The sequence below is a fragment of the Phocoena phocoena genome, chromosome 5 (assembly GCF_963924675.1).
Source record: "Phocoena phocoena chromosome 5, mPhoPho1.1, whole genome shotgun sequence".
NCBI lineage: Eukaryota > Metazoa > Chordata > Mammalia > Artiodactyla > Phocoenidae > Phocoena > Phocoena phocoena.
The window spans coordinates 8,281,598-8,306,517 of record NC_089223.1 but is presented as its reverse complement, the minus strand read 5'-3'; the positions used below and the strand labels follow the sequence as shown (position 1 = coordinate 8,306,517).

Here is a 24,920-nt window from a genome sequence, read left to right as displayed (position 1 = left end):
GGAATATTACTCAGCCATAAAACGAAACAAAATTGAGTTATTTGTAATGAGGTGGATAGACCTAGAGTCTGTCATACAAAGTGAAAGTCAGAAAGAGAAAGACAAATACCGTATGCTAATACATATATATGGAATTTAAGAAAAAAAAATGTCATGAAGGACCTAGGGGTAAGACAGGAATTAAAGACACAGACCTACTAGAGAACGGACTTGAGGATATGGGGAGGGGGAAGGGTAAGCTGTGACAAAGTGAGAGAGGGGCATGGACTTATATACACTACCAAACGTAAAGTAGATAGCTAGTGGGAAGCAGCCGCATAGCACAGGGAGATCAGCTCGGTGCTTTATAATACTAATTCTTAAGTCATTACTCCTTTGGTAGTGTGAGCTCCAGAGGAAGCATATGAAATGTCTCCTTCCCTAGGTTCATTCCTTCTTACTGAGTTCCTTTTCTTTCAAAATTATTCAACCCTCACAAATTTGTTTCTATGAAAAAGAGAATCATTATATTAAACTCCAAGTTTAAGCCCTTTCCATTTTCAGTATATGCTTTTTAGGTTTTCTATAAGCAATGCCAAATATATAAATTATGCATTTTTTCTGGATAAAGACCTAAACTCAGAGCAGAAAGCATTGCCATTTGCATATCTGCCCCAGCTGTCAGTCAGATGTGTGAACCCTCCACTGGAATAAATGAGAAATGTGGTGCCAGGAGACCCACCCAGGTTTCCACACATGACTTTATACATTTTGATGATATTCCAGTTTGGTTCTGCTTCCATCCAGATCCATGTGACAGGAAAAGCCTCATTCTTGTTTATAATCCCCTATAATCTCTAAGATTGTAGATCCTGATAGCTAGATGATCGTTTGTTTGCTGAGTATGCATATAAATATTTTCCTCTTAAGGACCTTTGATACTGTGAGGTAGTATTAGGTAGTGAGTGGGATTATGCAAATTTGGGAAAAGAGGTCATGACTGAGCAAAGTTATTCTGCATTAGAACAGCTGGTCTTGAGGTACGTGCGTGAATATGTGTGTATGCAAATTTACACACACACTGAAATCTTCCATCTACCTTGTCTTTTCAACCGTGTTCTCTTTATCCTTGATTGATGGCTTATACCTTACATTCTTGTCATTTTAGTGAGTTATTAAGAGGAAAAGTAGATAAACTCATTTTTTTTTTTGGTACATGATAAATGACTGATATGTATTATTATTGAGGTGATTGTTTAAAAATATTCTATGTGGATGGGTACATGTTTCTGGAAGTACATTTCACTTTTTACTATATATACTTTTTTTTTTTAAACAAATGAAAATCTATTCAACATCATTAGTCATTAGGGAAGTACAAATTAAAACCACCATGCGCTACCACTTACACATTATCAGAATGACTAAAATTAAGACTGACCATACAAGTGTCGGTGATGATATAAAGGAAGTAGAGCTCTCACACACTGCTAGTATGAATGTAAAAATGGTACAGCCCTTTGGAAAACAGTTTGACAGTTTCGTTTCTTTTTTTTTAAATGTATCTACTTTTTAAAATTGAGGTATATTTGATTCACAAAATTATATTAGTTTCATGTGCACGACATAGTGATTCAAAATTTTTATAGATTATACTCCATCAAGTTATTATAAAATATTGTCTGTATTCCCTGTGCTGTACAATATATCCTTGTAGCTTATTTATTTTATTTTTATTGGAGTATAGCTGCTTTACACTGCTGTGTCACTTTCTGCTGTACAGCGAAGTGACTCATACATATACATATATCCCTTCTTTTTTGGATTTCCTTCCCATTTAGTATATAAACTCATCTTTAACTGAGAGTTCTCATCTAACTTTTTCCTACACTGGATTTTAGAGCCAACAGAATTTCCTTATTTATTGAGATACAATTTATACGCCATAAGATTGACCCTTTTAAAGTGTACAATTCAGTGGTTTTTGTGTATTCATAGAGGGCAGTCATCACTACTATCTGGTTTTTGAACAGTCTTATCGCTCTGAAAAGAAACTCCAAGGCCATTAGTAGGCACTCCCCATTCCTTCCCCACTTCCCCCCTCCACTGCTACCAGCCCTAGAGAAACACTAATCTACTTTCCACCTATGTAGATTTCCTATCATGGCCATTTCTTATAAATGGGATCACACAATATGTGGTCTTTTTTGACTGTCTTCTTTCACTTAGCATAAATTTCAAGGTTCATCCATGCTGGAACATACATCAGTACTTCATTCCTTTTATGGCTGGGTAATAGCCCATTGTATGACTATACTGCATTGTATTTATCCACTCATCCATTGATGGACATTTGGGTTGTTTTCACCCGTTGGCTAACAGGAATAATGCTGCTATGAACATTTGTGTACAAGTTCTTGTGTGGACATATGTATTAATTTCTCTTGGGTATCTACTTAGGAGTGGAATTGCTGAGTCAAATGGTGACTTTAACATTTTAAGGAACAGTTTTCCAAAGTAGTTGCACTATTTTATGTTTTCATCAACAATGAATGGAAGTTTTAATTTCTCTACATTGTTGATAATACCTGTTATTGTCTGTGTTTTTTTATTTTCATTATCCTCATAGTACAGACAGTAGAGTTTTGTAATAGCATGAAGATTATGGGCTTGAAGAGGAAAAAGAGAGACCCAGCAGCTCCAAGTCCAAGAAGATAATGTCTGTTGGGGATTTTTGGAACAAATTGTTGCAAACTGAGTGAAGTCCTCAATAAATTCTGCATTTTGCATGAATGCTTTTGTGAGGAGGTCTTGTTTAGATTGAGCTGGAAGAGGGAAAGAGAGAACAGCCAACAAATGAGTTATTTAAAAAAGAAGTAAAACAACTTGTATCAGTAGAATCAACTCACATAAAATATTGAAAATTTGTGTAAAGAATATCAGTTTGAAGGGATGCCAAGTGACGAGCTTGCTAGACACCTGTATCTCTACCTGAACTGAGTTAAGCTATGTCCTGAACATATGTCCTGAAGCCCTGCTTTGCTGAGCCCATGGGCATAGTCAAGTTTTACACTGAGTCCATAAACAATTTGAAGACTTAAGGGGAAGGAGAAGACATCCAGAACAGTCTTAAATAGCTCTGGGCTTGATGGTTTGGTGTCCTGTGACTTAAACCGATCCAGTCCACTTACAGCTGAGCACAAGTGTCAGCTGGATCAGTAGTGGAGGGTGGATAGAATAGGAGTGGTATGATTTGCACTGAAACTACATATTTACTGTACTTTGCTCGCTTAATATAGCACTAGATTTATGGAGAAAGCCGAGTTTTATTGGCTGGGATATTGCTAGTACTGTTGAAGGTTAGCATCATTGTGGGAGGCTCCCCCTCCTATATGCTATGACGTTTTTTCCCATGCTCCTGTGTACAGACGTTCCCACATTGTACACAGGTTCTTCAGCTGTTACATGCTTGTGTCTAACATTTAGCCTAGATGTGAGCTCTTAGTTTTGATATTTAGATAGAATATTTTACATGCTTGTTATATATATATTTTTTTTTTTTTTTTAATTTTTATTTATTTATTTTTGCGGTACGCGGGACTCTCACTGTTGCGGCCTCTCCCGTTGTGGAGCACAGGCTCCAGACGCGCGGGCTCAGCGGCCATGGCTCACGGGCCCAGCCGCTCCGCGGCATGTAGGATCTTCCTGGACTGGGGCACGAACCCGCGTCCCCTGCATCGGCAGGCGGACTCCAAACCGCTGCGCCACCAGAGAAGCCTGCTTGTTATATTTTTAATCTATGTCTTTGTCCCCACTGACAGGCATTCAGCCCTCAGTGGATGCCCACAGAAAAGATATGTTGATCTACTACTTAGGTGTCATGGAGAGTTAGGTTTTGGCTATAGGACTGAAATGTGAACCTAACTCTTTGTTCTTCTGTGCCCTTTGCCTTTGCTGTAACGTGTGGGTTCCTTCTGGGAGTGGGAGTGTCAGTGTAGATACCAGCTAATTTGGCAATAAACACACCTCTGCATCTTGCAGAAGCTAATCAGAATGATAAGATTTGTCGTTTCATTAATAGCTTCTAAGAATAGGCTGTAATATATTAATTTTTATTAGTCACTTTATCATCCTGCCCTTTGAGAAATTTGCGTGAGGCTTCTGAGAACGTTGTCAAGGGCAAGGGTTGCGAGAGAGCTGTAAAAATATAACCTCTCCCTTTACGTGGAAAAATACCAATTCCATTAATCATAAGATATAATTATGTATATAAACTTCTCGTCACTCTAAAGAAGCGATTCCACTCCTGAGGAATGAAATGCGGGGGTAAGATTCAGGCCAATCCAGGGTAGCTGGTGTTTTATGATTATTTTTCCCATTCTTCTGTGAATGCGTATTTAGAAAGAAATATAGTTCGTGTTTTGTTTATTCTTACATGTTGTATAAAACATTCTGTGACCTGACACTCTTGTAGGCTTTTATTAATATGCTGTTCCCCGCATACTCCCCAGGACCTAAGAAGCTATAATTGATTGTAAATGAATGAAGATTCCCACCCCTGACTCCTCACCAATTTTGCTTGTTCATTTGTTGACTCAAGAAACATTTCTTAAATATTTTCATGTCTGAGACAGTTGCTAGGTGCTGTGTAATAATGATGCTAGTAACGGCGAGCTTTGTTGGAGCGCACCGATCAGATCACGTGCTCTTGAGGTCAGACTGCCGGGATCTGAGTTGCAGCTCGGTTACGTGGTAGCTGTGTGAACATGGAAGAGTTAATTAATCTCTCTCTTTCAGTCTAGTCATCTCTAGCTGGGGCTGCCTAAGATTCCTATTGATGCTGTGACAGATTACCAGAAATGTAGTGGCTTAGAACATCACACATTTACCGTCTCCTTGTTCTGTGGGGAGTGTGTACGCTCAGCTGGTTTCTTTCCCTAGGTCTCACAAGGTCAAAACCGACGTGTCAGTCAGTCTGAGTTCTTGCTGCTTCCAGGCTCATTCGGGTTTGGGGGAGTTTTCAGTTCCGCGTGGTTGTGAGGCCGCGGCCCCTGTTTCCCTGCTGGCTTCTCCACTTTTGGAGGCTGTCCATATTCTCAGGCTTGTGACCTTCCTCCGTCTTCAGGGTCAGCAGCAGCTCACTATTCTATCGGATAGATTAGCAGGTTTTCAGAAATCCTTGTGTGAGACTTAATGAGGAAATAAAAAGCTACTTCAGTGAATCTGGCGCCATGAAGCTAAATATTTTGGTTCTTTTAATGGCTGACCTTCTCACGGCCCTGAGATACATCGTAGTAGAGATTAGCATTTTGCCAGTTGTTGTTTTTTTTTCTCCTTGAGGCTAAGATTGTATGTATAGTAATGCAGTATAACTTCATGGCCACTGAAAAGTCAAAGCACATGACAAGCGCTAGGATAAATGTCCAGATTAGAGTTAGGTGCCATCCCGTGATGTAGGTCCAGCGTTACTGATTATGATCCTAATCTCTTTTTAATGAGAGCAAATACTTGTCACATGGTTCAGCGTTTGCTACCTAATCTGGAGCAAAAGTTCTTACGGTACAGTCTTCTTCAACTGCTGAGTAGTTCACCTGTATACCACATGTACTGTGTGCTAGTTTCTTGTTTGCGGTTGAGCTTAAAAAATGGGTCAAATTCAGCCAACAATGAAAATCTTTTCAGAAACATGAATAATTTGAAGTGGCACTTTTCACTAATGGAAAAAAGTTAGTTCTTGTCCTAGGAAAAGATTGATGTTAAGGAAAATGATGACTGTTTCAATTATTAAACCATTATTCCATCTGCAAAGTTTTCTTAAGCCTTTTGGATTAATAAATTATACACATCCTAATTTTTTATTCCAATTTAATTCTAGAAGTAACCTCAAGTTTAAAACAGTTAAAATATTCTAATACATCCGCAGAGGCGCACTTCACTGCTTCTGAGGCCTTTCTGTGGAATTTTATCGCCGAGTATCCTTCCTCTCTGACCACCAAAGGATTTCTTATCATTTAAATACTCCCTGTAGTATAATTCCTATGTAACACCCTGACCCAGCTAGTTCTGTAAATGGACTAAATTACTCCACATTTCTTTTAGATATATTTGATATATAGATGTCTCTTTATTCCTATAGTATTAGGTCTTACTGCGTGGCTTAAAAGTGTGCCTTAAATGTGTATCGATCTATTAAAACCACTTCTTGATCACTTTTTATATGCCAGGCATTGAGGGGCTTTAAAAGATGTTTAAAACTCAATCTCCAACTCTGAAAGAGCTTACATTTGCCAGTTTGTGGTTTTTTGTTTTTTTTTTTTTTTACTTTAACTTCCTCCAGACATCAGATGCATTGTCAACTAGGCCTTCCTGACAATCTTACTTATAATTACAGTCACCCCGCCTCACCCTGGCCAGTACTCCCAGTTTCTTCTAGCCCTATCACTATGTTTATTTCTTAATGTCTCATCCACGAGAATGTAAGTTCCATCAAGGCAGGGATTTCTGTTTTGTTTACGGATGTATCCCAAATGTTTAGAATTGTGCCTGACATAGAGTGGTCACTCAATAGCTACTTGTTGAATGATTGAATAAGTATTCTGTACACATATTTTTCATGTGTAAAACAAACAGGACACACTGAAACCCAATCCAGAATCTGCCCGTGTCTCACCATCTTACCACTGGCAACTTGGTCCAGGCCAGCTGGCCTTTCTCCTCTGGGAGTGTCACAGTGGTCCTCTAACCAGAGTCTCCCTGCGTTCAGCTATGCCTCCCACAGTTGGGATTCAGTACAGCAGCCAGCGTGGTCCTTTCAAGTCTCCCCACAGCTCAGAACCCTGACATAGGGGGAGAAAAAAAAACCCATGACTTATAAGACTGTAGTGGTCTGCCCTCACCGTCCCTGGATTTCATGTCCTACCACTCTCCCACCTTCCACCCCTTGGCCCCAGCCCCAGGACCCACTTAGGGCCCTAGCACTTGCTGTGTCCGCTGCTTAGAATGCTCTTGGCTCTTTCCTTCAGCTGTGCTCGGTTGTCACCACAGCCGAGAGGCCTTCTCGACTTCGATAAGGTAAACACAATCACTACCTCATTAAGAGGGCTTCCCCGCCATCCCTCACTCCTGCGTCGCTCTGCTTTAGTCCCCCGACCCTGCTTTATGTTTCTTCATAGCACTTCATAGCATAAATCAAAAAAATTTACTTGATTTTTGTCTGTCTCCCCCCCAAGTAGAATATGCTTAATAAAAGCATGATGTTTATTTCGTTCAGTGCTCTATTCCTGGTGTTAGAGACAATCAGACACGAAGACAGCATGTGATCAACATCACACATAGTGTGCCATAAGTATGCGTTAGGAATCAATGTGCCCAAGATAGAAGCATGGCTAACGCTTGTTCATGCTGTGAGACGTTGAGGGAGACATTGTCATGACCAATATAAATGCAAGAACATGAATGAATATGACACTGTTTATTATATTTAGGTACCAGTGAATCAAAAAGTAATGCAAGCAATAATAATTATTATGAATTTTGCTTCTGGAAAACATCAGAAGGCATCTCCTTAGGCACATTCATACCCACACTCCCCCACGGAGTGCTACGCTGGGCATTCTTCCACAGTCCCCCTCTAAACGTGTGGAGCAGTTATTAATCTTACGTGTAGGAGATCTCGTCTGGGGGGTTGCTGTAGTCCGACAATAATGGTGATATTTACCTCATGTTTCTGGAAACGCAGTGCACATGGCAGATTCTCAGTATTACGGTAGCACGTAATTAATCCGTATGGAAAGAGGCGAGTAGAAACGTCATGCTAATAAAGTAAGGTCTTGACAGCCCTGTCGATGTATTTGAACAAATTCAGGAGGTAAATTATGAATATTTAAGGTCCAAACGTGATGTGCTGCTGTCAGAGCCGCCCAAGTAGAGGACACTCGTGTCCTCACCCAGCGAGTGAACCAGTGAATCTGTCTTCCATCAGAGGCAGCAGAAATGCTCTTGGGTAGAAGGAGATAGATATATTTTTTCCCTCACATTTATTTTTGCTTTTGGAAAACATATTTAGCGATTCTTTCATTCATGCCATAAAGGATTTCATGGTATTTTGTTAAGTTGGAGATTCTCTGAATAGATGTCTCCCTTCCTATTTTTTTTATCAGTTTTATTTCCTGGGAAATTATCCACTGTATTTCAGAATATTAGAAGTATGATCAAAGTACTGCTTCTTTTTCAAAGATGTCATAAATTCCTAACTATTCTGAATATATTTTTTTGATCTTGTGTCTTCATGCATTGCCTGCCGTAGGATTTGAGGTTTCATTTCAGAGCCAGAAAGAAGGGCAGGGGTGCATTGTCAAGGCTGTTGGAAAGCTGTTGCTTGTACCCTGAAACGCTGGGAATTAATCCACAATTTTAGAATGAGAGCACACACCCATGAAGGCATCCAGACTCCCTTTGGATTAGTCACCATAAAAAAGAAACAAAAAAACAAATAGGAGTGCATTTTCTCTTAGTTCATATTTATATGATATAAAGGCATGAGAAATGGGTAGCCTTCAGTTCATTTTTAATCACTCCAAACTTAATTATTTCCATTTCTTACGTATTCCTGGTAGGCAAGATCATAGTACAGTGGAAAATAATGCCATCATATGCAACATACCACACATGTCTTTATGGATTATCAAAGTATTTGGATATGATTTCTTTTTTAAATGTAACTTAAGTTAATATGAAAAACTTCTAGAATCAAGAAATCTATTTTGCCCTAAACATTATAGTTTATTGAATCACATTGTTTGTGATCAGTAAGAAATAATTATTCTAATCATAAATAGAATGTTCTCCAATATGATTCTACCAAAGATTGAAATCTACACATTTTTGGCACTGCTATTTTTTTATATTTTTAAAAAAATTTTTTAATTTATTTATTTATTTTTGGCTGGGTTGGGTCTTCGTTTCTGTGCAAGGGCTTTCTATAGTTGCGGCAAATGGGGACCACTCTTCATTGCAGTGCGCGGACCTCTCACTATCGCGGCCTCTCTTGTTGGGGAGCACAGGCTCCAGACGCGCAGGCTCAGTAGTTGTGGCTCACGGGCCTAGTTGCTCCACGGCATGTGGGATCTTCCCAGACCAGGGCTTGAACCCGTGTCCCCTGCATTGGCAGGCAGATTCTCAACCACTGCGCCATCAGGGAAGCCCGACATTGCTATTTTTGACAGCATCACTTATTCTAATATTCATAAAGGTTAGGTTTGGATTAGGGTTTATATTAAAAGACATTTCACTAAAACCTCAGTGTGCTCATAAAAGCAAATTAATGAAGGTAAAGCAAAAAGTTATTTTGTTTGTGTAACAAATACTTAACATAGCACTCAGTATGTGTCAACTACTCTGCTTTAAGTACTCTACGACTGTCAGCTCATTTAATCCTCATCACAACCCTACTGGATAGTTACTATTACCACTTACAAATAAGGAAACAGTTTAGTGAAGAGTCCGAGACCACACAGGTAGTAGGTGGCTAAAGCAGGATCTAACCCAGAAAGTGGCTCCCAAGCCTGCATTCTTATCCTGTGCTCTGCAGACACTCAGTAGCAGTCTGTGACTTTCTGTGTGTTTTCTGTGTTTTTGTTTCCTGTGATGGCACGTTGCCTATGTATCTTGTAATGCTGACTAATCAGTGTTAACCATCAGCCCTCTTCCTTTGCATCTTATTTGCTTCACTTTTCTGTTTCTTATACTCTTGACTGGCTAAAGCAGCTGGCCTATCTCAATTAAAGAATCCAATGTGTGTTAAATATAACTGGGTTAAATTTTCATTCTCTTACACATCCGTCTAAAGGATGGATCGTCATTATTCCGCTTAAGTATTTGCTGTAAAAGATTTGTATTTTCCTCTGATGGAAAGTAGTATACAAAATTACTTAAGATAGCAACTTCACTGTATTTAAATATTGACAAAACAAACAAATCTTTGAGAACTGAGGAGAACTTTTCACACGTCTGCCTGTGAATTCTGGCACATCGTTGGATACTTTTGGCTTTATACAAGGTTATTAGGCTTTTGTATGAGGCACGTAGCAAATTCTAAACTATATGACGTGGGTGATTAAAAAGCTGTGTAAAACTTAAAAGTTTCCTTCAGTTTTCTCTGTGCACAGATTCCTGATTACTAAGTTTGGTGTCACTCATGGTAATCCTGGAAGGTCTCTTGTATCAAATTTTATTCAACCAAGAGATTCTTGTTTTTAACAGACTGGAAGACAAAAGTCAAATGGAAGATTCCACTATGAATAAGAACCCAACCATTATCTTAATATGTGTCATGAAAACACAGAATTGAAATAGTAACCTATTTTCTGCACTGAATAAAAAGCTTGTGGTTTTCAGGATGTCTTGAATAAGTTAGTTTTTCTTTAAAGTCAAATGCTTGAGGATCAAAGAAAAGGCAAAAATGCCTCTTTATAATGCTATATCTCAGTCCCTGGGAATGATTTTCTGAATTAAGTGTTATAATGTATTGTACCGGTGTATCTTTGTTATTGTTACTGTAAAATATGCCTGAGAACATTTTTCGTTCTTTTTTCTTTCCAGATGACAGAAATGATGCTCAGGAGAGTAGCTTAAGAGCCTTAATAAAAGAGCTGCCAGACACCCACTACTGCCTCCTCAAGTACCTTTGCCAATTCTTGACAAAAGTAGCCAAGCACCATGTGCAGAACCGCATGAATGTTCACAATCTCGCCACTGTATTTGGGCCAAGTTGCTTTCAGTAAGTTTTGCTGTTAATATCATCACATATCACCTTTTCCTTTACAACTGCCTGAAATCACTGCAATGTAGAAACATATTTCAGACGAAAAAGTCAACCAATTTATGTTGGAGAAGTTCCATTTTTGGTATTGGGCATTTTAGCCTTTTTTTTCATCCCAATTTTGAAGAAGGAAGCTATGCCTTTTTATGAAACTGTAATTTGTAATGTTTCAAACAACCTTATTTAAAATTCTGGAAATGAGTTTTACTTTGATTAAAATGGACATTTAAATAAATCTAATCTTAAACATTGATTAGAAAAAAGGGAAGGAGTTTGATATAGTATGTAATTTTTTTAATAGTGATAAAGTTCAAATCATTGCTAATAGATGGAAAATAACAAGCAGAATATGTCAGTGAGAGAAAAATGTAACCTCAGCTACATTTATCTACTTTCTAGGAATAGACCAGAAATAAACTAGTCTCCTTGGTAGGTGTTATATTTCTAGACACAGAACTTTGGTAAAACTTTATGTTTTCCCTGTTATTCCTTAAAGCTCTTTAATCATTGATACATGAACTATGACCTTGTAAACCAGAGACTTTGCTTTTAACTCTCCTATTAATACCTCTGATATCAGACATGTTCCTTCTACTTATAAGGAGAGAGAAAGAAAGACCACTGACACTTTAAAGCTCTCAGAAGTTCTCAGCAAGTTTTTTTGTTTTGTTTTGTTTTGTTTTTTAAATAGTATATCTGCTTATCCACTCCATTTATCTACAGACTCATTCAGCTGCCCGGAACTAGTAATATTACAGTCGTCAGAATGACTCTAAATATAAACTCTGGCTTAGATCATAGTGACTGTGGAGAGAAATTCTACCTTGAATAACTAATCCCCCTTGTAACCTTAGAGATTTACATTTTAAATAATGGCACAGGATATGTTAGGGTCTTGTGAGTAGCTGTCTCAGACACGGGCTCCACTAACATCTTATTCAGGAGCCCTGTGATAGTAAAAAGACTGTATTTGTTCTTTTTTACACTTATCTGCAGAGTAAACCTTGGGTGACCTACGTGTAAGAAATAAAGGTAAGTAGAAAACTGTTGAGTAATTTTGAAACCCGAGATTCTAGAAGCGGTGAAAATGAATTTGTAAATAGAGTGTTTATCGAATGACATATGGGTCATACTTCATTGCTGACTTGTATTGGGCTTGATCTGGAATTTCTGCTTCAATTAGTCAATCATAATATCCAGTAAGAAATGAGTTATATGGTCTTTTAATCAGTATAGCTTTTCAAATTTTTTTTATTGTGGTAAAATAAACATCATATAAAGTTTACCATTTTGAGTATGCAGTTCAATGGCATTAAGTACATTCACATTGGTGTGATCTACTAACTGATGTGTATTTCTAAACTTTTGGATTTTGAAGTCACTATTAGGTACTTTTCTCACTGAAACAGAGTATAATAGTTATAGCAGGTAGTGTTTATTAAGAACTTACTAAGTTCTGTACTCATTTATCTGATTGAGTCCAAAGAGGGAGAGATGGTTTATTTTGAACTTGAAGTTCGCCAATTTAGGACAAGAAAATAGTTACTTCAGTTCCTGTGACCACAGTTAGGTCAATGACCACAGTTAGTCCATAACTGTTATAAAAATCATCAGTAGAAAGCCTGCCATTTAAGGACAGTTCTCTCACCATGAACCACTGAAAGACAAAAGAAATACTTTTCAATAACTTAGGTGAATACAATGTATACATTATATGGTCAATAGAGGAGGATTTTTTTCTGAAAAGGGGAAATCCTCATGAAATGTTATTTTTTAAAGGTTATAAATGTTAGATACAGAATGATATTGTTATGAAATATACAATAATAAAACTGGAAGGAATATACCAATAATATATGATTGGTATTCTGGAAGCTGGGCTTCTTGGTGACTCTTAATTACCAGGTTTTCAACATGTACTTCCAGTTATGGCTTATTAAATTTAGATGATTGGGTAATATTATCACTGTAAAATATTCAAACAGTGTAGAGGTATATAGAATAAAAGTATCGTCCATTAGTTCCTCCCATTTCAACCGCTTCTCTTTAGAGATAAAATCAGGAAAATACATACCGGTAGATACGTATCCTTTTGGGCGGGGTGGTCACGCTGTGCAGCGTGTGGGATCTTAGTTCCCCCATGAGGGATGGAACCCGTGCCCCCTGCAGTAGAAGCACCTAGTCCTAACCACTGCACCACCAGGGAAGTGTCCCCTGCTGCTTCTTTTTGAACATAGCCATAAATCTTTTTTTTTTTTTTTGGCCATGCTGCATGGCATGCAGGATCTTAGTTCCCTAACCAGGGTTTGAACCCGCCCTCTGCAGTGGAAGGGTGGAGTCCTAACCACTGGACTGAGGGGGAAGTCCCATAAATCTATTTTTAAATATAAATGGGATTAAGATGCATATATTGTGAAGCTTGATTGTTTTTATGGTAACACTAGAACTTTTAATGACAAAATATTTATATACCTCATTCTTTTAGCTATTAAAAGTGTGAATTTATTCTAACTTAACTATCCCTCAATTGATGAGCACTGAGGTTGTCGATTTTTTGTTACTAAAACAGTTGCAGTGCACATCCTGAGTGTGACTCTTTATGTACCCTGCCTTATTGCTTTGTAGAAGTTCTTTAGGTCTCTTGTCCGTTATAAAGATTACAAACATTTTCTCCCATTCTGTTGTTTGCCTTTTAGCTTTATTTATGGTGCTTTATAAATTTTTTTGATTTTAATTTACTTAATGTGTCAACTCTTCCTCTTTTTATCAGAATTTAGGTCTTTAATATTAATAATGTCTTGCTTAATACTAATAATATCATAAAGGTATTACAAAACATTTTTCTTTTGTCATATTTATAGGCTTTTATGATTAGGTTTTTACTTTATTTAGAATTTATTTTTTATTTATTTTTTAATTAACTAATTATCTATTTTTGGCTGCGTTGGGTCTTTGTTGCTCTGTGTGGGCTTTCTCTAGTTGCAGTGAGCGGGGGCTACTCTGCCTTGTGGTGCGCGGGCTTCTCACTGCTGTGCCTTCTCTTGTTGCAGAGCACGAGCTCTAGGTACATGAGCTTCAGTACTTGTGTCATGTGGGATCAGTAGTTGTGGCTCGCAGGCTCTAGAGCACAGGCTCAGTAGTTGTGGTGCACCGGCGTAGTTGTCCGCGGCATGTGGGATCTTCCTGGACCAGGGCTCAGACCCGTGTCCCCTGCATTGGCAGGCAGATTCTCAACCACTGTGCCACCAGGGAGGTCCTAGAATTTATTTTTGTATCTATCACATATGGATCCAGTTTGATTTTTCTTCAAGTAGATAGCTAATTGTTACCAAATCATTCATTGAGCAGTACATCTCTTTGCTAATTTACAATGCCAACTCAGTCACATATTAACTTCCTACACATACATGAGTTTGTTTCTGGTGTTTGTATGGCTTTTTCCTGTTTTCCATATTTCTATTACATTTACCCTTTCAGAGGAAGTTTAGAGTCTCCATGGTAAGTGGTATCTCATTGTGGTTTTGATTTGCATCTCCCTGATAACTAATGACATTGAATATCTTTTCATGTGCTTATTGGCCATTTGTGTATCTTTGGAAAAACATCCATTCAGGTCATCTGCCCATTTTTAGTTGGATTTTTTTGTCTTTATTATTGAGTTGTAAGAGTCTTTTCTATATTTTGGATATAAGTCCCTTATCAGATGCAGGATTTGCATATATTTTCTCCTATTCTATGAGTTGTCTTTTCATTTTCTTGATTGTGTCCTTTCAAACACAAAATTTTTAATTTTGATAAAGTCCAATATATCTAGTTTTTTCTTTTGTCACTTACACTTTTGGTGTTGTATCTAAGACGATTTTGCCTAACCCATGAAGACTTTTTTAAGAGCTTTATTGTTTTAACTCTTACATGTAAGTCTGTGGAGTTAATTTGAAGTTAATTTTTGTGTGATGTAAGGAAGGAGTGCAACTCCATTCCTTTGGGTGCAGTTGTCCCAGTACCATTTGTTGAAAAGACTGTTTTTCTCCATTGAATTGTCTTGGCACTGTTGTCAGAAATTGGTTAAACATATGGTTAGGGTTTATTTATGGACTTCCAGTTTTATTCCATTGATCTATTATATATCTATTCTTATGCGGTTACCACACTGTCTTGATTCCTATGGCTTCTTAGTAAGTTTTGAAATCAAGAAATGTCCATCTTCCAACTCTGTTCTTCTTTTTCAAGATTGCCTCTTGCATTTCCATATAAATCTTAGGATCATATTGTAAATTTCTGCAAAAGAAAGCCAGCTGGTATTTTGATAGGAATTCTCTTGAATATGTAGGTCAATTTTGGGAGTATTGCCAGCTTAACAATATTGAATCTTCCATTCTATGAACATGGGATGTCTTTCTACATACTTATGTCTTCTTTAATTTCTTTCAACAATGTTTTATTGTTTCCTGAGCACAAATTTCATACTCTTTTGTTAAATCTATTCTTCAATGTGTATTCTTTTAGATGCTATTCTAAATATGTTTTCTTAATTTTATTTTCAGATTGTTCATGGCTAGTGCTAACATAGTTTTAAGTTAATAAAAAATATTAACATATTTTATTATAAATGAAGTGGAACATCTTATATTTAAGGGCCATTTGTGTATCTTTCTGTCGACGTGTTTGTTCGTGTTTTTGCCCATTTTCCTATCAGGTCCTCAGGGTTTTGTTTTTTTTTTTCTCTTGTTGGATATTTATTTATTTTGCTCTCTTTTTTCCCCTAGTAAACACATTTAAAACTCTGATTATCTCTCAGTCTCATTTTGTCACATCACATTCAATATTATTGTATCTCTTCTTGTCATAGTTTGGATTGTCCAAGTTCTAAGCCCTGAGACTCAGGTTTCAAGCAGGAGTTTTATTGGGTAGTGCTCTTTGGAACCATACCTGTAAGGGATGGAGGGAAGAAGGATTAGGCAGAAGTTGAACTGCTATACAGTGGTAACAAAGGCCTCACTCAGTCCCAGCGTCACTTAGAAGCTGGAATGGCTTTTCAGAGATACCCTAAATTGAGTCAAGGAGGTTGGTCCATTTACCCCATCTCCATCAGTCACTGGAAGTGAGCTGTACCCAGGGAGGTGGTGTAATCTTAGGGGAGGGACTTGGCTATGAGTCATAAGTAGGCGACACTCTCGGCACCTGGGGTAATGAATATTTCTGGTGTGAAGGGGCATGTGAGGCCCACAAAGTTCACTATATTTGTATAATAATGTTTTTATAATATACTACGGTACAGTAATACATATTTTTCTATGAAAAATTCAGCAAACTTTGGACTGTAAGTTGTATATGGTTTTTCTAGGGAGATCCCTAATATTCTAGTTTCTAAGACAAGTACAAGTCCTCCTAAAGAATGTTATTCTTAGAGATTAGAAGCAATTGCTTTCCTAAGTTTTGATAATTATTAAAAAATGGGTACTGGATTTTCCATGGTTTGGATAGCATGACATAATAAAAGAATGTTATTCTAGTCCTTGTTCTGTCATTTGATAGGTGCGACCTTCTGTGTTATTTATTTTTCTGTTAAGTTTTCTGTAAAATGGGACCTATAGAGTTTGCTTTGAAGCTTAAGTGAGACTATAAGAGAAAGCCCTGGTGCATAGTAGACAATTGGTAAAGTGGTGTTGAAATGTGTGTACATTTAACTGAACACATTTACAATTGCATTAAGGGAAAGATCAGGTTTTATACATTTTGCCCATCATACCGCTTAATGAAGTGAGCTCCTTAGAAATGTGAGATGAGAGACGTGACATTTTGTTTACCTCAGTTGTCTTCGTTTTCACTTTCTTCTTACATGTATTATGATCATACAGTGTTGAGTATGCCTTTTAATATTTAAAGAAGATATTTTTTCTTGTCCAGTAAAACTTCTAAATACAAACCAACTTCTTCAAATTATCAGACACACATCTTGTGATGTGTGTCTCCCCAGATTGCCTTGGCACTATCCACCTCCCAGACGAATCTGCCACCAGGGATTGACTGTTCAGCTGCCTTGGGAATGCTGGATCCTTCTCCTCGGCTGCCGCCTTGCAGCTGGGCCAACCAGCCGCCTGCCCAGAGCTTCCCCCATCACTTTTGGACTCTGGACTAGAATCTGAATTCCTGATGGCTGCCAGAGGGGCTGAATAAGGCAACCTGAAAGTCTAGAACAGTTAAGTCCCTCTGAGTGAACCGTAGCAATGCAGAACAGGAGTTGGGAGGAAACCAGCTAGATCTCTTCTTTCACCCTCCCATGGAATACTGCATGCCATGGCTTCTCTCTCCTTGCAGCCCACCTGCTGGATTCCAGGCCATCAAACAGCATCTTTCAAACAAACTGTTGTGTGTCTTGGTGTTCTTTGCAAAATAGCTATGCGCACTATTCATTGTTTCACATCCCCACTTGCCTCTTTTCCCCGCCCATGTTGACCTGTCCCCTACTTCCAAAGTTATGCACCAACATCCCCATCCTTGCCGCAGCCTCGGGTTTTTGTTTTTGTTTTTGTTTTTTGAGAATCTGCTCTAAGGCACTGTGCACCTAAGGACTCAGCAGGCTGCTCCAATACAGGAAGAAATCTGTTTTCTTAAGTTACGGTGAGAGTGTTGTACTTTAAGAATTTTAAAGAATAATGTTGGCTATGCATGGTTTTTTTTTTTTACATGCTGACTTTGGAACCTAATTTCCTCATAAACAGCAAGTTCACTGTAAACATTTTACCTCCCCGGTATTATTATAGGAGTCCTTTGAGTTTGAAGTTTCCTTTGAGAAAAAGTATTCAAAGCTGAGAATGTTAGAAAAAGCTAAATATTTGTATTTACTCTTATTATTAATTTAAAAATCTATTTGTTAAATAGACATTGATGAAGAGACCAAAGACCCCCTAATGATGCTTTAGCTGAGTTTTTTTTTTTTTTTGGTTGTTTAATATTCTTGACACTCTGTATTAAACTCATTGTGTAGACTCAGTTTCCATCATTTAATAATATCAATAACATCAAAATTTAATATCCAGTAATTAAAACAAATCTGCTAATTGCTACGGATGAGTAAGCCATTTTGATCAAACTCTGCTTCATCCCTATGCTTCCTTTGCCTTTTGTCTATAGATCAGGAAGTTAATCCTGTCCCTTAAAACAGATGTTTCAGTGTTAATAAGGTAATCAGTAATATGGGTATTTCTGAAGCTTAAAGAGATCAATCAATTTTAGATTTTGAATGATAAGGCCTTCCACATGTGCTTCTATCGGAAATATTATGTTTTTGCTTAGAGATACCATAAAAATGGTTTTAAAGCTGCTATTGGCCTCTTTCAAATGTTGAAAACAAAATAATACAGTAAGTTAACGGTACCAAGTCACTAACTTATAACCTGTGGTTACATGATGTGTGTGTGTGTGTGTGTGTGTGTGTGTGTGTGTGCGCATAATTAGGTATTTGGACATCAGTTAATATTAGATGAGATCAGCTAAATTTGTAGACATAAACAGGATGTGTAACCAGATAAGCCTACAATGTTGCTGTCATCTTACCTGCTAACTGCTACTAAGAAGCTTTGTTTGGTTTGTAGCCCAAATGTTACTTTTGGGAAATTGGTCATTTGGATTGAAAAATGTAGATGGTTGATCTTTTAAAAAAATTAAGCCCAAGCCCTAGTCTCACATTCTTATATATTTATAAGCTGTTGACATATCTATTTATAAACTGCAAGTTCATGTAATTTTTAGCACAATTGTATATATTATCGTCATCCTCCATAAACATGTTTTTGGCAATTAAAGAATGGGTGAGTGGAAAGTTTGGTCTTTCTCTGCTGAAACCCGGACCAGCCCTTTCCCGTGGTTACTTCATTGCCTGTACTTCTGCGTTATCAATCACCCATCACTTCTAATTGTGTTAATTGACTTTCCAGTTGCCTTTTTTTTCAAAATGGGTATAAGTTTATTTTTATTATAAAAGTAACATTAATTTAAAAAGAAAAGTTTTTTTCGTACCAAACAACCACAAGTATAAGGATGAAAGTGAAAATCATCCATAATTCTACACCCACATTCAGTCATTGTTTGTACTTCGGCTTATGTGCTTCCATATTCTTTTCTCTGAATGCTCACATATATCTTTACATTTTTTCGATTAAAGATGAGGTAGTAAAATATTCCTGCTTTGCAACCCTTTTTAAAAACTTAATGTCATCTACTGTGGCATTTTTCCATGCTTATAATTTTACCTCATCATTTCTAATGACCTCATAGTGTTCTGATCTTTTGATCAATATCCTTCACTTAAGCCATCCCTATAAATGGCATTTCACAATTTTTTTCTCAGCAATGATAATAGGTAACATTTATTGAGTGCTTACTAAGTTCCTTGCAATGTTCTGGGTGCTTTTCATTTATTTGCCAATTTTATCCTTAAAACCCTATGAGGCAAATACTATTACTGTCTGAACTTTACTCATGAAGAAACTGAAGCACAGAAAGTTAAACTTGCTGCAGGTCACACGGGTAGGAAGAGGTTAGCATCAGGAATCTGAATCCAGACAGCCTAGTTCCTCAGCTCCAAGCTCTTAATCACCACTCAGTAACTGTTTCCCCTATAAACAGCATTGCAGAGACTATTACTGAACATACATTTTTCACATATCACTGATTATTTTCTTTGGATGTACTTTTAGAAGTAGACTTGACTAGTCAAAGGATATTTGTAGCATCAAATTTTTTCTTCATCGAGAGGTTGTACCAGTTCATGCCGGAGCGTCCACCTCTGAATGTTTCCCCTTTCCCACACCTTCTCCAATACTGATGTTATTATTTTTCATACTTGCCAATATAACTGAATATTATTTCTTGTTAAAAAATGTTGCTTATTTGATTATTGTGAGGTTCAAAATATTTAAAAACCTGTTTTCCCATATAGTTTTTCTTTTGTAAATTGCCTTTTTACTTTTTTCAGGCTTTCTAAGCTGGTAGGGTTTGTTTTTGTTTTTGTTTTGGTAATCAATTTGTAAGAGTTCCTTTTGTAGTACAACTATTAATCTACTGTTATATATTAGAAATACTCACAGCTTATATATAAAATTCACATTTAAACCTCATAATTCTTTTTGCCATAAAGAAGTTTAAAATTTTTATTAATCCTGTATATCAGTTTGTGTTGTTTGTGTTTGATGTTATCCATAAAAGACCTTCTACTTCAAGGTTGTAAGAATATTTACTTATATTGTCTCAATATTTTTGCAGTTTCATATTTTGATAATTAAATCTTGAGTATATGTGAATATTAGAAAAGGTATATGGGAATCTAAAAGTTATTAAATATTCTCCTATATTTTATCATAGCATATTTATAATTTTTAAAATATTTAGTTACTGAATTCTAGTGAAATTTACTTTGGAATAAGGTATGCTTTAAGAATGTAATTTTTTAAAAAATGTAATTTTTCACTGAAATAATTAGCCTGCTAACCAAATACCTAGAGAGTAATTCATACTTTGCCAAGTGATTCAAAAAGTCACTTTTGTCATTACTATATCAAATTTTTAGATATATTTTGGCCTTATCTGTGCTCTCTTCCCCTACATGAATGTACCTGCCTCTCTGGTGCTAGTATCATACCCTTTCTATTTTAATGTCATGAGTGGTATTCTTCCACTTAATTCTTCTTTTTCAGGATTTTCCTGGATAATTATGTGCATATATTCTCCCAGAACATCAGAATATTTTTCTAGATTGAAAAATTCCCATTGAGTTTTAATTTTACTCAGGTAGAGTTTGAAATATTTAATATTGAGTCATTCATTTAGTAAAATGACATATCTCCCCATTTAGTCCAATTTTTACTTACAGATTTTTTTCCCTAAAATTGAAGACGTTTGAAAAAAAACATGTAAAGTTGTCAAGTATACAGTGAAAAATCATCCAGTAATCCTAGATAATATCAGAAATACTAACTTAAAATGTTTTGTCTATTCCTTTCAGCTTTCTTTTTATGTATATGTTCTTTTGTAAATTTTATGTTTTATATTTTATATACCTTTTTAATCCTGCTTTTTTTTTTTTTTACGAAACATTAAATTATAATGTTTCCCATGTCATTTAAATCCTTTAGTTTTTTTGTATAGAAGATGGTTTTTTTTGTTGTTTGCTCATAGCCAAGATTTTTTTGTATAGAAGATGACAGACTTGTATATTAAATTCTGTGTGTATACAAAAAGTATATTCCTCAATTATGTATTTCTCAGGGTGAATCCATAAGCATAGTTGGTACTCTCATACTTTTATGGATAAAAAGCTGAAGTGTATGAAGTATCGATCTTTAGGATTACAGAAGCTAAATATAACTGAAATTTATTTTGGTTTTTTCCATTTGAAACTCTGAACTAGGCAAGAGAATAATCAATTGCTTTTCAGAGAGAAGAAAACCACATTGGTGCAGAAAGATTTCTACATTATCATTGTCCCTTGCTCAGATGAATAGAAGTATAGGTCGAGCCATATAAAACTGCCATTTTTCTAGTTCAAAATGGCCAAATATTGCAATTACATATAATTAAATCTAATAGTAAGGTCAAGTCTGTTATTCCCTTTATTATCAGCTAAGAACATGAGTTTGAATCATAAGAAATCAAATATACATATTGAAGATGATACTACAAATTCTGTTAGCTGTTCTCTTACGTTTTTCCAGGAACAATGATGGTGTATAATTTTATATGACCCATACATAGTGTTCCTCCCAATATTCTGTGTGAAGGTAGAGTAAAGTTTATTACTCTGGTTAATGGTAATAATGGTGTATCAAGCCTTGATTTTTTTTAAACGTAAGCAATTAGAAAGGGTGCTTTTTGACCTTGGTCTCACTCAAGAGATGGCCATGTACTAACCTTAGATCTGCAAGTGTTTGCATAGATAGAAATAGATTGCTTGTTTGTAGTATATGAGATAAACAGCCAATAGTACTGAAAAGTGTCCAGGGTAATTTACATCTTTTCTTATATGAAATAAGAATTTACTTTTATATTGCAAGGAGCAGAGATTTTTTTTTCCCCCCTAATACTCTTAGGTCAATACATTTAAGGTCAGTGCTGATGTGAGAAAAAGGGTAAAGTAGATGGCTTGTGGGTCTTTTACCCCATCAGTGTGATGCAGTGTTTTTAAAATGTGTGAACCCTTCTCTGGAATATACCTCTTTAGAGAATAACCAGTCTCAGTACTTGAACATTACTGATTGGAGCCAGAGCAAAAAAATTTCTCATCTTTTTTTTTTTTTTAACATCTTTATTGGAGTATAATTGCTTTACAATGGTGTGTCAGTTTCTGTTTTACAACAAAATGAATCAGTTATATATATAATTATGTCCCCATATCTCTTCCCTCTCGCGTCTCCCTCCCTCTCACCCTGCCTACCCCACCCCTCCAGGGGGTCACAAAGCACCGAGCTGATCTCCCTGTGCTATGCGGCTGCTTCCCACTAGCTATCTACCTTAAGTTTGGTAGTGTATATATGTCCATGCCTCTCTCTCGCTTTGTCTCATCCTTTTAAAAATAATACCTTAAGTCCTTCCGTCTCTGTGGGAATGCAGTAAATAAGCAATAACGTCTGCCTGACCGTTAATGATCAGCTGGGAAAATATATGGTCCAGGGTAAATTCAAGGTCCTTAAAGTCAGTCAGTTATCTCTTAAAGAGAAATGTTCAGCCAGAAGTCATCAACACTGCTCTGTTAAATACTGATCTAAAAAATGAAATTGCATGTTTCCCTTCAAAAATACCTTCAGAGGACTTCTACATGCACGATCTTGCTTATTCCTTGTATCAGTATTAGGAAGAGAGAAGGCCGGTTGATTTTATTTCACAAAGGCTGACTTGAGGCTCCATCAGGTGGCTGGTGGCTGGGTGTCAATGATTGGCTTCAAGTTATATAACTTGTAGGCAGGAAGACTAAGAATAGGATGTCTTCTGATTCCTGGCCTGCTGGGTTTTCCACTACATCACATATTTTCTCAACTACAGAAGTTGTTATGTACCGCACTGTGCTTTATCTCAGAAGTCATGGGTTACGTGCGGGATTAATAACCTTCATTGTATTCTTTGCCTTGACGTCCATACGTGTATAGTCAGTTTTTAAATATAACTTTAAAAAATTGAAGGAAGAATTTAAAATGAATATTCTTCTCTTCGGGAGGAAAAAAAACAAACGCAGACTCTAATAATTCTGCTTTCTCATTTCATACCTCTAAAAGAAAATTCAAGGGAAAGCAAGATCAAACTACTGATGTAATGGCTACTGTCTATAAGATTTCAAGTAAAAGCTAGTGCCATATGTCTTGTTCAAGGGTAATCTTAAAAATAGCTATTGACCTTTGAAACCTTTTGGCATCATCATCCAGTAATGACAAGCAGCAAATTTAGGTATACATGCAAAAATATATAGATTTATACACTGAGGCATGTTACCTCACCGTTGACAAAATCCAGGGACAAGTTTATATTCTCAACATTACATGTGGGCGTGTATGTACACTTACGTAATAATCTCCAGAATTATCTTACACCCCCATATCTGCCTTCTACATTTGCAGTTTCTTTTATTTTCCTCTAGTCTTGGAGGAGCAGAATTCTACTCCCCCCTCTGTTATTAACTAGCTTTGGGACTTGAAGCAAGTCATTGAATTTTTCTAACCTTCTGTTTGCTACTAGTTGATCTGTGAATTTCTTTTCCGCATTAAGATTTTGTTGTGACTTTAGTTTTCTAGAATTTTTATTTATTTGGCAAATTTATTCATTTAGCAGGTATTTTTTGAGCACATACTGTATGCCAGCAGACAGTGTGCCAGCTCTTGGCCAAACATTGTTCAGACCCTCAGGGAGCTCATACTTGTTGGGGGAACAGGGAGATTCCTTAAATAATTACTGAATTACAGTTGAGATCAGTGTTGCAGTGGGGTTTATAGTAGAGATCCCAATCATGTGAATATATGAGTGTGTATGCCAGGGAAGTGGCTTGTGACTCGTTCAAATTTAGCTGATGTATAGTTCTCCCTCCCTTTTAATGTACTCAGCATCCCCCAAGTTCTCTTCATTTCCTCTTTGGCTGCTTTTGGTAACTTCTTAACTGGTTTTCCTTTTTGCTCTCAAGTACTTCAAATCCACACTGTTGCTAGATTACCTATTTAAAATATAAATCAGATCTTCTCTCTTGTTTCCAAGACTTTCATTCAGGGATATTTCTTTTCTCCACCATGATATTCAAAGCCTTATAATGACTTGGTCCCTAATTTCTTGTGTAACCTTACTTGTTCTCCTACTGCTTCCTAAGAATTATCCATCAGGGATCTACAGCTAGGCAACTGTAATTAGATTAGAGAAAAATCTGGCTGAGCTAGAGTTTGAAAGTCATTCATTCTAATTTACTTCTTGAAGACAAAATGGACAAACTCTCCAAGAACAGTGGCATCTGGGAAATGTCTATACTAAGTAATGAGAAGAAACATTTGGAGAGATCAGAGGAATATAAGCTAGTGTAGCATCACCAAAGCCAAAGAAAATGGAATTTCAAGAAATCGTGAACTATAGAGAGGGATCAAGGAGAAAGAGAACTGAGAAAAGTATCCTGGATTTGTAGATATAGAGATTTTTTTAATCATTAATTGCAGGCACATAATGACACTTTATACTGTTTCCAAAAGAACAGTCATCTGAATAACACTCATTAAGAAAACATTATGAGAGGCATAATGTTACATGGGGAAAAAATAACTACCTCTGGGATTAGGGGAAAACCCCTCTGTTTCTAGAATGAGTAGTCATTTTAAGATGTATTAATATAAATAACGACTGACTCAGTTTTTTTTTTTTGCGGTACGCGGGCCTCTCACTGTTGTGGCCTTTCCCGCTGCGGAGCACAGGCTCCGGATCGTGCAGGCTCAGCGGCCATGGCTCACGGGCCCAGCCGCTCCGCAGCATGTGGCATCCTCCCGGACCGGGGCACGAACCCGTGTGTGCTGCATCGGCAGGCGGACTCTCAACCACTGCGCCACCAGGGAAGCCCCTGACTCAGTTTTTAAACTTGAGAACTTGGAAGTTCTCAATATTTTAC

At 36.9% G+C, this 24,920-nt stretch overlaps 1 protein-coding gene across 1 annotated transcript in view; it reads left to right on the top strand.

Annotated features, from left to right (window-relative positions):
* FAM13A (family with sequence similarity 13 member A) overlaps positions 1 to 24,920 on the top strand; it is a 306,916-nt gene that overhangs the window by 20,222 nt on the left and 261,774 nt on the right. Inside the window, exon 3 of the mRNA XM_065878125.1 lies at positions 10,579 to 10,756. Coding sequence (XP_065734197.1) covers positions 10,579 to 10,756 — 178 coding nt within the window. The remainder of the gene's footprint in view (positions 1 to 10,578; positions 10,757 to 24,920) is intronic.